General features: G+C 47.6%; 1 protein-coding gene across 2 annotated transcripts; it reads left to right on the forward strand.

Annotated features, from left to right (window-relative positions):
- SPMIP8 (sperm microtubule inner protein 8) lies at nt 1-13771 on the forward strand. Of its 2 annotated transcripts, none has more exons than XM_034425591.3 (8): nt 1-238; nt 6536-6786; nt 7164-7225; nt 7491-7665; nt 8316-8377; nt 9162-9226; nt 9328-9360; nt 10040-13771. In XM_034425591.3, the coding sequence occupies exons 2-8, from the start codon at nt 6564-6566 to the stop codon at nt 10068-10070; spliced, it is 651 nt and encodes a 216-aa protein (XP_034281482.2). In that variant the 5' UTR covers nt 1-238; nt 6536-6563; the 3' UTR covers nt 10071-13771. The 2 variants fall into 2 exon arrangements, with proteins under 2 accessions (XP_034281482.2, XP_087733296.1); XM_087877170.1 differs by having other exon boundaries at nt 11180-13771.
- Nucleotides 13772-13903: the final 132 nt, after the last annotated feature.

Raw genomic sequence — 13903 nt, forward strand, 5'->3', positions numbered from 1 at the left:
TGAATGAGCAGGGCCCAGAAGGTAGACCTGGCACCCAGCATGTGAGGCCTTGAGGGACACCACAGGACTCTCCTTCTTCCCCACAAGTTGGGCCCACACTTGGAGAGGAGCTTGGTTAGCATTGCCACCCCAAGGCATCGGGGCCTCCGGAGCACCCCTCTGCTTCTTTTTAACTGTCTGGCCTGCCTGGTCCTTCCTGCCTGCCTTTACGCTGTGCAGTGACTGTCAAAAGATTTGGGTAAGCAGCTTCCCTACCAATGGAAAAAGGAAGACTGGGGAAGAGAAGGATAATTCTAAATGTCTAATAATAGTAACAATATATTGGAAGCAATTCTCTAAACATTATAGCATTATTATTATTATTATTATTATTATTATTATTATTATTATTATTTAATCTTTAGTGAGATTCACAGCCTTTGAGGCTGGTTAATAGCTCAGCAGCTTGAATCCTAACCAAGGACCTAGGAACTGTTAAGGTATCGTCGGAGGATGTAAGCTGTTCTGAATAAGGTTGTTGTTGTTGTTGTTGTTGTTGTTGTTATTATTATTATTATTATTATTATTATTATTATTATTATTATTATTATGGTTGCTCACAAACTCAGTCATACATTTAAATTGTATTTGTCAAGGACCTGGGATAGGCAGCTGTTCCAAATAAAGCTGCCTTTTGCAATTGACTGATGGTGAATTTGTCAATGTAACTTCAGTTGTTTTGGGATTGCACTCAGGGCATCTATCACTATTGCTATTGCCTTTGCTTTCTTTTGCCACAGTCATTTTAATTCTATTTGCAGGACTTTGTAGTTTGTGATTTTCTCCAGTTCTTTCTATTCTGCCCAGGCACTGCTGTGTATCCAGACTTTTTTGTCTTTCTTATCAACAGTTGTTAAATCTGGGATGTTACGTGGTAGGTGGTTGTCTCTTTGAATTCTAAAGCTCGCAACAATGTGAAGTCACAGCTGCCAGTCCTTTAGTTAGCATTGGCCTTCCTATGCATCAGGTTATTACCAAGAACCCTAGGATGTCATAATGTATCAGCATAGTATATGTATGGATCCAAGCAGTATGGCCTTTTACCTGTCAGTTGCATATTTTGTCAAGGTGCATACTGTCCAGGTGCCAGGTCTATGATTTTCTGGTATGGCACCTAATGTGCCGATAACCACTGGGACCACCACAGCTAGTTTATCCCAGAAACTTTCAATTTAAATTTTCAGATCTTTTAACAGTCTGTATCCAGAAATCCTACAATATTCTAACCTGCTCATTTTTGACCACTTTTTCAATTCGATTTTCTTACTATGGCACGTGGTAATTTTTAACATGTTCCAGTGAATCATTTTGGCAATATGGGTTATGTTGTTGTTTATAATCAGTCTGTGCAATTTATTGCATGAGATAAGTATGTGAGCTACTGTTTCTTCTGCCTCTGCACAGTTTGTACTTTGAAGCAACAATTTTTCAATTCTGGCTTTGATTGCATTAGTTCAAATAGCTTACTCTTGAGCAGCCAAAATCAAGTTTTCAGATTCCTTTTTTAATGTTCCAGTTGTAAATCATTGCCAGGTTGAACCATTTTCTCCTCCACTGTTTGCAGAAATTGGCCATGTACTGTAATGCTTTTCCTTGCCACCATTCTGTTCATGTTTGTATTACATTATTTCAATGTTCAGGTGTTTCTTGGACATTCTGCAAGTTCCAATTTTAAACTTGGATCCCTGTTATCCTTGGCTGTCTTTTATGGAATCCGCCAATGCCTGCCTTTCATCTTTGACAATTTATATGACTTGAAGTAAACCTCTGCCTCCATTTCTGCAGGGCATCCATCAATATCGCTAAAGGGATGTAATGCATAATGAATAGTTGATCAGTTTTCTAGTTTTTTGGTTCAAACTGCCCAGTTAATAATTGCTGCAGTGTATTGTATCACAGGAATAGGCCAAGTACTGATGCCTTTGATGGTTATTGTGATGTCGAGAGACCCTGGAATGTGTGCAAAGAGCAACTAAAATGATAAGGTTTCTGTATGGTGAAGGGAGCTAGGCATGTCTAGCCTATCAAAGAGGATTAGTGGAGACATGAAAACTGTCTTCTAATACTTGAGGGGTAGTCACAGAGATTGACTTAATCTCCAAAGCACCAAAAAGCTGGACAGGAAGCAATGGGTGGGAGTTTCTTCCAATCTAGAAGTTAGTTGAAATTTTCTGACACTGAGAACAATTAATCAATGGCATTGCTTGCCTCCCAGAGTTGTGGGTGCTCCATCACTGGAGGTTTTCAAAAATAGACTGGACAATCATTTGACCGAGATAGTAGAAGGCTCCTGCCTTGAGTGGAGGGTAGGACCAGAAGATCTTCACATCCCTAGCAGCCTTATGATTCTAATCAGCATATATTTGCAAATTATTATTTTCAGCCTTTGAGTGTCATGGCCATGACTGAAAAAGAAAAAAAAAGCAGAGCCAGGACAAACCCCAAATCTGATATGAATCAAGTAATGAAATGCAGTTAATACTTTATATTTCATAATATCCCCTTTTGTCAGGCCAACACAGCAATTGTATGAAATGCTCAAATGTTGCAAGTCAAAGCTTGGGGGGGGGTCATAAATGATCCCCCAGATGCTCAGCCAGATGGAGATGCTCCAAAAACCTCTGTGGGCAAAGGTGTTGAAGAGCCCCAAAGCTGCCCTACCAATTGAGCACCTCCAGAGTGGAGAGTTTTTCTCAGGGATGACCAAGTCTGGTGTTTCTATAGGGCTAGCTTTATTGGTTTTTAATTGCCCTTCCATTACTATTTTATTCTGTTGTACATGTTGTTATTGAGAGAGAGAGAGGGAGAGAGAGACAGACAGATAGAGACAGAGACATAACTTTGAATAATTTGTAAACTGTTTGTGATGCCTGTGCCTTGAATCAGTATTGACTTTTGTCGACTACTTCAGCAAGTCCCTGTAGTTTCCCTGGCAAGGTTTTTTGGAAGGGCCTCCTTCTTGGGGCTGAGAGAAAGTGACTGGCCCAAGGCCACCCAGTTAGCTTTGTGCCCAAGGCAGGAGTAAAACTCCTGGCCTGCTGGTTTCTAGTCTGATGCCTTGACCCCTGCACCAAACTGGCTCTGAAAACTTAATTCCTTCCCCATAGAATCTAAATGGCTCCATCACCTTCCCTGACTAGCTTCCTCCAGATATCTGGGGACAGTGAATCCCAGAGAGCCAAGCCAGCTGCTGGGGCGAGGCTCAGTTGAGGGAAGATGGCTCTCTCTTCCTTCAGGGTACCCAGTGGCAACATCTGGTGAGTGACACCAAGGGTGGGTTTCACTTACCTTTGCTACTGGTTCACTCGTGCGTGCACCAGACTGTATTTGATGACGTCCGGGCGGAGCCTCCTGCCGCTGCCACTACCTGTTCACCTGAACCAGGGCAAACCGGTAGCAACCTACCACTAGGTGACACTTTGTGGGATGCTCTGCAGCTTCATTCTAACTAGTTGTTGCCAGCCCAGGGTGAACATGAGTAGAATAGAATAGAATAGAATAGAATAGAATAGAATAGAATAGAATAGAATAGAATAGAATAGAATAGAATAGAATAGAATAGAATAGAATAGAATAGAATTCTTTATTGGCCAAGTGTGATTGGACACACAAGGAATTTGTCTTTTGTGCACATGCTCTCAGTGTACATAAAAAGACAAGATACTTTCGTCAAGAATCATAAGGTACGAGAATGGCATTTGCTCAACTGTGGAAAGATGCAGACACGCCCCCTGACCATCTGATAATAAACAAGATTCTCCGATGTGCTAAGATGGACAGGCTAACGTATATCTTAAAAGACAAGAAAGATTCAGTATATAACAGAAGTTGGGAGAGATGTTTGGTTTGGCTCAAAAGAAGATTAAATTTAGGAGAAGGGTGATAAGATCGTCTAATTAGATTAACTAGATATTTACTAGGCTTTATAACTCTTTATAATTTTGATAAAACAGACCAATTGTTTTGTAAGTTAGTAAAAAGAACTTGATTGCATTGAAGTGTTTGGCTAGGACGGTATTAGTTAATATTAATTGGAGAGTGAGCTTAACTCTTGGTTAGTCTTGCTTGTTGTTTGGTTTTAGTCCTGTGTTTAGGTGTTTCTATGTTTCGCTTCCTATATTGCTTTTCAACCATTATTGTGAGTTAATTTTATTGTAAATATTTAATAAAGATTATTTTTAAAAAAAGAATCATAAGGTACAACATTTAATAATAGTCATAAGGTACAAATAAGCTATCAAATCATACTAGGAAACAATATCAATATAAATTGTAAGGATACAAGCAACAAAGTTACAGTCATACAGTCCTAAGTGGGAGGAGATGGGTGGTGGGAACGATGAGAAGTAATAGTAATGCAGCCTTGGTGAATAGTTTGACAGTGTTGAGGGAATTATTTTTTTAGCAGAGTGGTGGCTTTTGGAAAAAACTGTTCTTGTGTCTAGTTGTTTTGGTGTGCAGTGCTCTATAACTGTCATTTTGAGGGTAGGAGTTGAAACCATTTATGTCCAGGATGTGAGGGGTCTGTAAATATTTTCACAGCCCTCTTTTTGACTTGTGCTGTATACAGGTCCTCAACGGAAGGCAAGTTGGTAGTAATTGGCTGTAGTTTCCTTTCAAACCTGCAGTAAAACACATTCAGGTCATCTGCCAGTTGTTGATTTCCTTCAGCCTGGGAAGGAGGTTTGCCATAACCAGTGATACTTTTAAGAGTTTTCTACATATTTGCTGTTATGCAGATGCACCAGGAATTATCAGGAAACTTGCACTGTGACAGCCTTGCTGGAGGAGGCCAGGTTTTCCAATGAAGCTCCACTCTGTCTTATCCCAGAGAAATTTCCTTTCTCTACAACAACCTATAGATGGAATAACAAGCGTGTCCTTTCTAGAGTGAATAGTTGCCTCAGTTGATGATGATCACGATGAAGAAGAAGAATTGGGCCATGAGCTGTTTGATAATGGATGGGGCTACCTGGGACAGTCTCTCCTTGTTTTGTAAGCAGGCTCGAATGGAGTCCTGAGTTCTTGCCTTGCCTAGATGGATTCTGAAGTAGGAGACCTATTAGAGCACTTTCATTTGGGTTTCTGTTATATCTGAACTGGTCATAAAGCCACTACTGTGTTGTATATCTCAGAGCAGAAAATGTAGAACCTCAAGAAATAAAGAGTTCAAATTTGGAGGTTGTTGTAGAGAAAGGAAATTTTCTTAGTGGAAGACGATTAATAGTCTTAATGTTATCTTCTCCAGGCCAAACCATAGTTAAGTATGATGGACAAATGTGTCCCTCTGTGTCTCATTTGGTACAAAATTCTCCTGTTCCCAGCTAGAGAACTTTGAAAGTTTTGATCGGCTGTAACCCTTAAATTAGGATCAGCTCAAGCCAGTCAGAAACAAACTATAGTTATGGCTTATTTATGATCTCTGGTGCACAGCAGAAGGGAGGGGAAAGAGAAGCTGAGGCTCTTGTCTTGGTTTATGTGGCTATCTTAAATCATGGCTTAGCATTATCTCTGAAGGCACCTTGAGCACTAGTAGCTTTTTCACCTGATACTCCCCAGACATGAGAGTGATTCTCAGCTAACGAAGCCAACAGCCATGGGAGTTCCAGCATGTCTTGGTGGCCAGAGTAACAGTAATGCTATTACTATTAGTCTTGGTGGCTGGAGCTGCAGTGAACCCCTGGTCTCCCGAGTCACATGATGGTCCTGGCCCTGTGTTACGTGCTACAGGAGCAGAGGGCATTCTGTCCTCAGCCATCTGCCTATCTTCACAGGCAGAAGGTCCTTTAGAACTCTTCTGTGACATTGGGAGAATGTGGATCTTCCCACGCAACTTCAATATCAATTTGGTGTTGGATATTAGAACTGACATCAGCTTAAACTGATTAGGACCGGATGCAGTGACTAAAAGCAGAGTAGTGTCTACTGCATATTCCCAACCCACCAACTATTCCAGGTCATGGACCAGCTAAATGGTGCAGGCAACCTTGATTACCACTTGATATACCTGTACAAAACCTCCCCAGGGTGCAAAAAAACAAATTACTACTCCTTGTAACCTTTTCCCCAGTGCAGCAGTAGCTGCTCTTCCTCCTCTTTCTCCCAGCGCTATTACACTGATATAAGGAGGGAGAGGTCAGAGCAGCCAACTGAGAATTGCCAGCTAGAGCTCAGTGTGTTCACAGCAAGAAACAGTCTTCCACAACCTGCTAAAGTTGCAGGGAGTGAGGACTGGCGCCTTGCCAGGCTGATGAGAGCTGCTACGGGGACAGCATCCTGCCTTCCCTGGAGGAACAACATTCCCAGCTCTGTCAGGGAAGCTGGGGAAGTGGAGTGGGCCACTGGGCCTGGCTGAGGTTCCAGAGAATGGGGCTGCTTCGGCAAGGATAATGTTCCTTGGTCTTCCTAAGCGATGTGGCAGTCAAGTGGAGAAGGAATGGCCTGACGGACATCGGAATCGTAACTCTTCTCTCCTCTTTTTTGGGCTGGCCAAAAGAGCTCTTTTGGCTGGCTCTTTTGCAGCAATGGCCCAAACTCTGGACTTGATCCCCTGGCCCCCAGATGCCAGCCCCATCTATGCAGCACCCGCAGTTCTCATTCCGCTGGAGCCCAGGAAGACCATGTTAGCTGGAGTGAAGGAGCACCTCTACCACCCCTGCCTGCCAACGCTGAGGCGCATGGACATGGACACCGTGGCCAACAGGCTCACTGACCAGCACTCCAGGACCAGCACCACCTGCTCCAAAGGTAGCAGCCCGGCCGAACGGTCTGGGAGCAGAACCGGGGCAGGAATGCAGCCCCCTTAGTTCCTCCTCTTTGTGCAATGCAACGGGAACCCTAGCAATGGGGGCCGGGCGTTCCAAGAGCCCAGGCGGAACTTGGCCTCTTGCTCCAGCACATCAACTAGGCGGCTCCCCAGATGTTCTGATGTGACCTGCTTCTGAGGGGGGAGGGGCAAATCGTAAAAGTTTAGTTTGTGTCCCCCTCCTCTGTGTTTTTTTTGGGGGGGGATTTCTTCTCTAAATCTGCCGGGCCGAAAAGGGCCCCTCCTGGGACGCGGCCGGTGTTCTGTAGAGCTTCCCAGCGCCCGAACCCGCCACGTCTCTGCTCCGTGTGTTCTGCAGAGGATTTCCAAGGGGCGACCTTCACCGTGGCCGGAGTGCCCAGCAGGCCCGTCCCTTCCCTGGTGAGTCACTGCCCGGCGGGTCGGGGGTCCCTTCCGGGGCTGCGCGGTCCCGGCCGGCAGTTCAGTCGGTCTCTCGGAACGGTCGAGCGACCGACGGGCCCGGGGGATCCGACGGCCCCTGCGAGGAGTTCTGGGGACGCCGCTGCCCCGCCTGGCAGCCCACCAGCCCGAGGCCGCCCCCTGCCGGAGGGCCGGAGGGGGCGGGCGGAGCGCCGAGGGCCCCGCGAGCGCCGCTGCAGCCGCCCCGCTTCCCCCCTCTCGCCAGGGCATGTCGGAGCTGCGGCAGTCGCTGGCCGGCCGTTACCGCGCGGGGAAGCTGGCGCCGCTGCCGCCCAGCACCAACCAGGAGGAGTGGCCCGGCTACACGCGCGCCATGCAGGACTGGTCCCGCTTCGTCTCCGCCGCCGGCGAGTTGGCGCTGCCCAGCCACCGCGGCAAAGGTAGGGCGCCCTTCGCCCCGGGGAGGCTCGGCTGAGCTTCCCGGGACCTTCCGCCGCGGTCGGTCCGCGCTGGGCTCCGGGGCGCCAAGGGGTGTCCGCCGTCCGACGCTCTTTCCCGGGCAGGAGATGCGGGAACACGCCGGGAGGCTCGCCCCCGCCCCTCTGGGGGCTCAAGGGGGGACGCCGCCTTTGGGGGCAGATGGAAGAACCGGCCTCAAAGGGGCCCTTTGCCTCCTCCTCCTCCTGCCCCCCCCCCCGACTGCTTCTCTCCTGCCCCACTACTGGGACCCCCCAACTCTTCTCCTTCAGGAGCGGCAGGGCAAGGGTGGCTGGTGCGGAGGGGCCCCTAGCAGCTGTCCAAGCCAGGCCCAGCTCTTGAGTAATGGGCACCTGGCAGAGAGAGGCCCTGCTGAGCCAGGGGAGAGCACAGCTGGGCTGAGCCCAGGTTCCCCCACCAAGTGGGGCCTTTCCAGCTACTTGCCTGAGTCAGATGTTACCTAGTTTGAAATGTCTGCAAGAAAACAACCAAGCTCAGAGAGTACCAGGGACTCCTCATTTCAACCCTGACCTACAATATTCTCCTTATATTGGTCTTTTTCCTTTCCTTTCTTTTTTCCACTCCTCTCCTGTCCTCTTTTCATCTTTCTCAGTTCTTGGCTTCAGCTGTTATGCCGTCAGATACTTAAAACCAGACATCACTCAAACCTGGAGGGTAAGCAAGAAGGCAGTCTTGTTGGGGGGGGGTGCTCAAAAGACCCTTTTTAAAGAGCAAAGGGCACCTCTGCCAGGAGAATCCAACTTGATTGCAATTAAGGCGTTATCACAAGGTGGTTTGGGGGAACTCTGGAAAAAGGAGTTTTGGTTTTCAATCCAACTATTGGATCCTCAACTCCTTAAGAACGGTGGTGATAGCAGTGCAATTATTTCCTCTAGTCTCAGTTTGTTTTGTTGGCCAGGAAAGAGCTTTTTTAGCCAAAGAATTGCCAAGACCACAACTTGGCAGGCTTTGGAGGCAAACAAAAAGGTTATTTTTTAATGAAAACACAGACACACACCTGCCCAAGAACAGCTGGGTCCTTGGTTCTCAGCACAATTTGCACCATGTCCTAAGCGAAACCGAAACCATGTCAATGATGGTTAAATTCCTTCTGAGTCTGTTGCAACGTCCAGGTGCTCCAGCGTGTCCAGAATCTCAGAGAAACTCCAGGATCTCACAGCTGAAAAGGCTCCCTGTTGTTTGACAAGGGAGTGGCCCAAGTCCTAACCTGAGGCTGATGGCCAAACTTGCCTGCTCAGCTGCCCTGCAAGACCCCCACACACAGGAGAGCCCTACAACTGCCCCCCCTTGCAGCAGATGAAGAGCAAGTGCAAGGGGGGCCTGGGCCCCTGCCTGACAGCAGGAAGAGGTGGGGGCTTCACAGAAAGGGGGAGGGTGGAAAAGCATGGACGTCCTTAGTTTTAACATAAGGCATCTTCTTCCGTTTTTTTCATGCCAGTATTGCCTCAATCAGAATCCCAGCCTGGATCGATACGGACCAAAGCCTCTTCCTTACAACACAGTGTAGGTATCACCCCTGCACTGCCCCTTGCCTGGGGCTCATCACCCTGCCCCCCCTTGTGACTTCCCAGCAACTCACGTGATGTTCTGCTCTTTGGCTACAGGAACACCTACAGGAGCTTTGGAACTGCCCACAGGTACCTGACTCTTCGAGGGAACCAAAAGTAGCATGGGGGTGGGGGTGAGGCCTCTGCTCTCTTCGCAGCCCCAGGTGGAATTGGCTCTTAGAGGAGGGAGGTGGCTGGAGAGTTGCAAGAATTTTGTTAGCTGAGGGCAAAACTATTTGCAATGTGAAACCGGATAGGATCACACTATATGGGATGAGGTAGCAATTTTGCAAACGGCTCTTTTGAAGATGCTAGAGTAGAAGGTCCAGCAGGCTGGAAGAGACCTTGGAGGTCTTCTAATCCAACCCCCTGCTCAAGCAGGAGAACCTATACCATTTCAGACAAATGACTGTCCAGTCTCTTCTTAAAACCTCCAGTGATGGAGCACCCACAACGTCTGACGGCAAGAGAGTCCAAGAAATGTCAGGGTTGCAGGCTAGGCTGCTGTGGAGAAATCTCGTCTTCCAGGCCATTCAAACAAATATGCCATCCCCAGGAGGCTGGCTGCCGGGGAGAATCTCAGAGTCGATGGTTCCCACATGGAGAAGCTCCTGCTCCCCAGTCATTCCTCTCTCAGACTCGGGCAAATCTCTTCTGCAGTGATCCCAGAGTAACCAATGCCGTCTCCAGCCTGGGGAGGGATCCATGGGGAAGATCCTCAAGGAGCCCTAGCAGATGTGGAGCAAACATGTGTCCTTCTTCCTTTCAGCCGCTCTCACTATCTGGAGCCCTGGCGCTAAGGAGCCGGTCCATAAGGAGGCCTGAGGCCTGGGATGAGCCTTTGCCCAGCTTTTGAACATCCAGAAACAATAAAAGCTACTAGCTGCCTCAAGAGGAGACGTGGCCGAGGAAGGCATCTCCCAGGCAGGCAAATCATGTTTTCGGCCTTGTGCTTTAAGTTTCAAGGAGGCAGACAAAGAGGAAAGGCCTCCGGGTCGTTTCTCCAGGCTCCCCTGCCCCCCCAGGTGTGATGAGAAGAAGCATCCCCAGAATCAAAGCACCTCTTGAAACAAGCTAGGATCTGACCAACCTATAAAGGCCGGCATCTTTCTTTCACCTCATGGAAAATTGGGGACCGAGAAGTCCTTGTTCTCATCTGGAGCTCAGCTGGTTTGGCTTTTCTGCCCCAAAGCCAAACCAGCTGTGTGCGTTAAAGGGGTGTGTGTGTGCGCATGCATGCGTGCGTCCATCCAAGGCCCAAAGACGGCTCTCCAGAGTGACCCAGGAATGGGAACCTGCTCAGCAGATGCAGACCCAGTGAAAATGGTGAGGCCATTGGCTGCATCCAAGCAAGACCCTCAACAGTTTACAGGTGGTCCTTATCTTACAAGCATTCATTTAGTGACTGTTCAAAGATATGACGGCACTGAAAATAGTTGCTCATGACTGGTCCTTGCACTTACAACCGTTGCAGCCTCCCCACGGCCACGTGATCAAAATCCAGCCACTTGGCAACTAGCATGTATTTATGATGACTGCAGCATTCTGGGGTTATGTGATGACTATCTGTGACCCTCCCAACTGGCTTTTGACAAGCCAGGTCAAAAGCGGAATTCACTTAATAACCTCATGATCCACTTAACAACTGCAATGTTTCACTTAGCAATGCTAGCAAAAAAGGTTAAATTGGGTGCAACTCATTTAACAGTCACCTCGCTTAGCAACAGAGATTCTGGTCCCAATTGGGTCGTAAGTCAAGAACTGCCTGTACTCAGAAGTGGTGAACCTTGAGTCCATCTGCAACTAAAGACCGATAAGCTACAGTTCTAACCATCCATTTCTAGATGGGTGCAAAACGGGTTGTTCCAGGTACTTTCCCAATAGATTCACCAGTTTTTTGCTTTTGAAGGTACCTGCTACTTTCCAGCCCAGGAGCCAACGGAAATTGATGGAAAGAGACGCTGACCGACTGAAGCATATCAGGGCTTCTGCCCATCCCAGAAGTGGAGGGGGGCAAGATCAAGAAACTGCCTAGGAAGCCTGCCCAAGTTTCTCCCTGCCCCATCTTACAATAAGCTAAGCCAAGATAGGGTTAGTTTGAGTTTCTTTCTCACAAGTGACCAATTTTTTCCTTCCTGTCCCCAGGTCAGAGTCAGACATACATTCCTTCGCACCAACACTCTTTCCCCCACTCACCACTCTCCTGGCTACCTTTCTTGGCCTGTGGGAAGAAGGGGGAAGTCTTCAGTTGTTAGTGCCCCACCCCATAGTCATAAAAGATCCGAGAAGGGACAGCACAGGGTGGGGAGGAGCCAGGCTCTCCCCCAGCCCAAAAGGAAATGGCCCTAAATATCAAGGCTCAGGGCAGTGCCACCCAAGCCTTGGCTGATCAAAAGGATAGCCCCAGTGGTGAAATCCCCATTTTTTTTACTACCGGTTCTGTGGGCCTGGCTTGGTGGGCGTGGCAGGGGAAGGATACTGCAAAATCCCCATTCTGACCCTACTCTGGGGCCAGCCAGAGGTGGTATTTGCCAGTTCTCCAAACTGCTAAAAATTTCCACTGCCAGTTCTCCAGAACCTGCTGGATTTCACCCCTGGATAGCCCTCCTGCTTGGCATGGCTTGTACCAACTGAAGGAGAGAACCCCATCTCTGGAGGGGAGCAAGGAAAGGCAGCGGAGGATACCAAGCATCCATGTTCTTGCCAGATGGTCAGGTATCCACATTCCAGGGCAAGCAGCAGGTGCAAATGAATGTCGGTTTCCACATAACCCAGTTTAGTCTGTTTTGCAATGAGCCGCCTCTGGAGAGTAATTCCCAGCATGAGTATTTTTGCAGTTGGTATCTGTGGCTGCTGACCATGTTGGTAGAGCTGGCAGTGCCATATCTGGAGGGCAACATCACTCTTACATTTGAGAACCAGAACAAGCCAGGGCAGAGCAACTCCACCCCTGAACCAAAACTTTCAGCAAGGCTCAAAGGATGGTGTGCAGCCCTTTGCCTCATCCGGGCATTTCCTCTGTCCTGCAGGTGCCCTAAACAAAGCTGTTTTCTCCAAAGCAGCAGCTCTTTTGGCTCCTCCCGGCTGTGCCAATGCCAGCTGCTCTCAAAGCCTCACGTGACAGTTTTAACCAACAACCAGGATATGAAGGTGCTGTTGGCCTCACCAGTCAGCCCCCACCTCCCTCTGCACTTGAGGCTCTTGTCTCAGTATCCCCACACAACCTGCCCGATTTCTCCGATGTGTCTTGTTAGAATTCTGGCAGAAATTGGTCCACCCTTGAATGCGTCCATTGCTGTAGGAAAGTTGGTGTAATCTCAACTGTCCACCCCGGCAGTATTACCATTCAAGAGTCCTTGGGTTGACTGGGCTTCCAACAACCCATTAGGAGTCAGCAGCTGACATTCAATAATGGGGCAATTGTTGTGCCCACATCCCTGGGGCAAGGCAGATCCTGGGGAGAGCCACTAATGGTTAGATGGCTTCCTGCAGAAGTGTAGCGTTTCAGGCACTGACTTTGTATTTCAAATTGTTTTAAGTGTGTCATCTAAGGTAACGGGGGTCTACCAGCTTTTTGATATTCTATTCCTGGTTTGTTTCTTGATTGCACAAATATCCACCTGAGGCTGCTATGCATAATCCAACCTAGGAATTGTATTGATAGACATACTGCCTCTATCTGGCCTAGAACAAGCACCATTTCAGGTACTGCCGGAACACCAAGCCTCTGTGTCTGCATTAATGGCATAGGTGCCTTCTGCAAGCAACCAAATGTTGGTCTTGGCATCAGTATGGGACAAGCCCCCTCCCATGTGAGACACATTCTTACCCCCCAACTGTGAAAATGAGAAAAGGGTGGGGGGAGAAACAGATGTGCTGCCTGAACTCTTTAAGGGATCAATAGAATTAAAATCCAGAAAAGAGACCTTTCTTGTTGACAGAAGCCTCCTTGCTCTGCAACAACTGTGTTATTAAATGTATGCTGTTCTTGAGATGCTGCTTTCAAAAGTGCTGGCATTTTGCTCATCCTATTCCCCATTCTGGTGCTTAACATTTGCACTGAACTTGTCCACAGGAGCCCAGCCTAGCCTATGCATACAATTTTGGGCAAATTCAGTTTCTCACACCTGACCTAAAGGATGTTGCTACAGATAAATTGAATGAGGGAGTTCTGAGCTCTTGGCAAAAGAGCATTTTTTAAAAATTGAATATATTGGGAAATCTGCCCTGGATACAGTACAAATGTATTTCCCTTCCAAATTCTGTCTAGAACCCAGCAAGGAATATTTTAACAATAGAAAAGCAAAGCACCAAGAACTTTGTTTTGTATCTGGACATGGAACCCAGTTGTACAAAGGAGCCTGTCATTCGGCAGTGTTTAACACCTCATGTTTTAATTTTTATATTCTTGGTTGAAACTACTTTTAATTGATTTAAATTTTGTTCATCATTCGCTCACTTGAGATGGGCAGCCATGGAAAATAAATCTAAGCAAGCAAAATTCATTTTTATGGGATGATTTGTTACCTCCATGTTTATAGTAAGGAGTTGAACTGAGAAATCTCTTTCTTGGTGATTCCTGTGTTCTCAAAAGGAAAATGCCCCTCCCAGCCATAGTCACAGTCCCCTGGCA

The sequence above is a fragment of the Pantherophis guttatus genome, chromosome 11 (genome assembly GCF_059756535.1).
Source record: "Pantherophis guttatus breed Tessera chromosome 11, ASM5975653v1, whole genome shotgun sequence".
In the NCBI taxonomy this organism is placed as follows: Eukaryota; Metazoa; Chordata; class Lepidosauria; order Squamata; family Colubridae; genus Pantherophis; species Pantherophis guttatus.

Coding starts and splice junctions, on each gene's coding strand:
- SPMIP8 (XM_087877170.1), top strand. CDS start 6,564: ATGGCCCAAACTCTGGACTTGATCCCCTGGCCCCCAGATGCCAGCCCC. Junction 7,666..8,315: donor GCCCAGCCACCGCGGCAAAG/GTAGGGCGCCCT, acceptor CATCTTTCTCAG/TTCTTGGCTTCAGCTGTTAT. Junction 9,227..9,327: donor CCTCTTCCTTACAACACAGT/GTAGGTATCACC, acceptor CTTTGGCTACAG/GAACACCTACAGGAGCTTTG.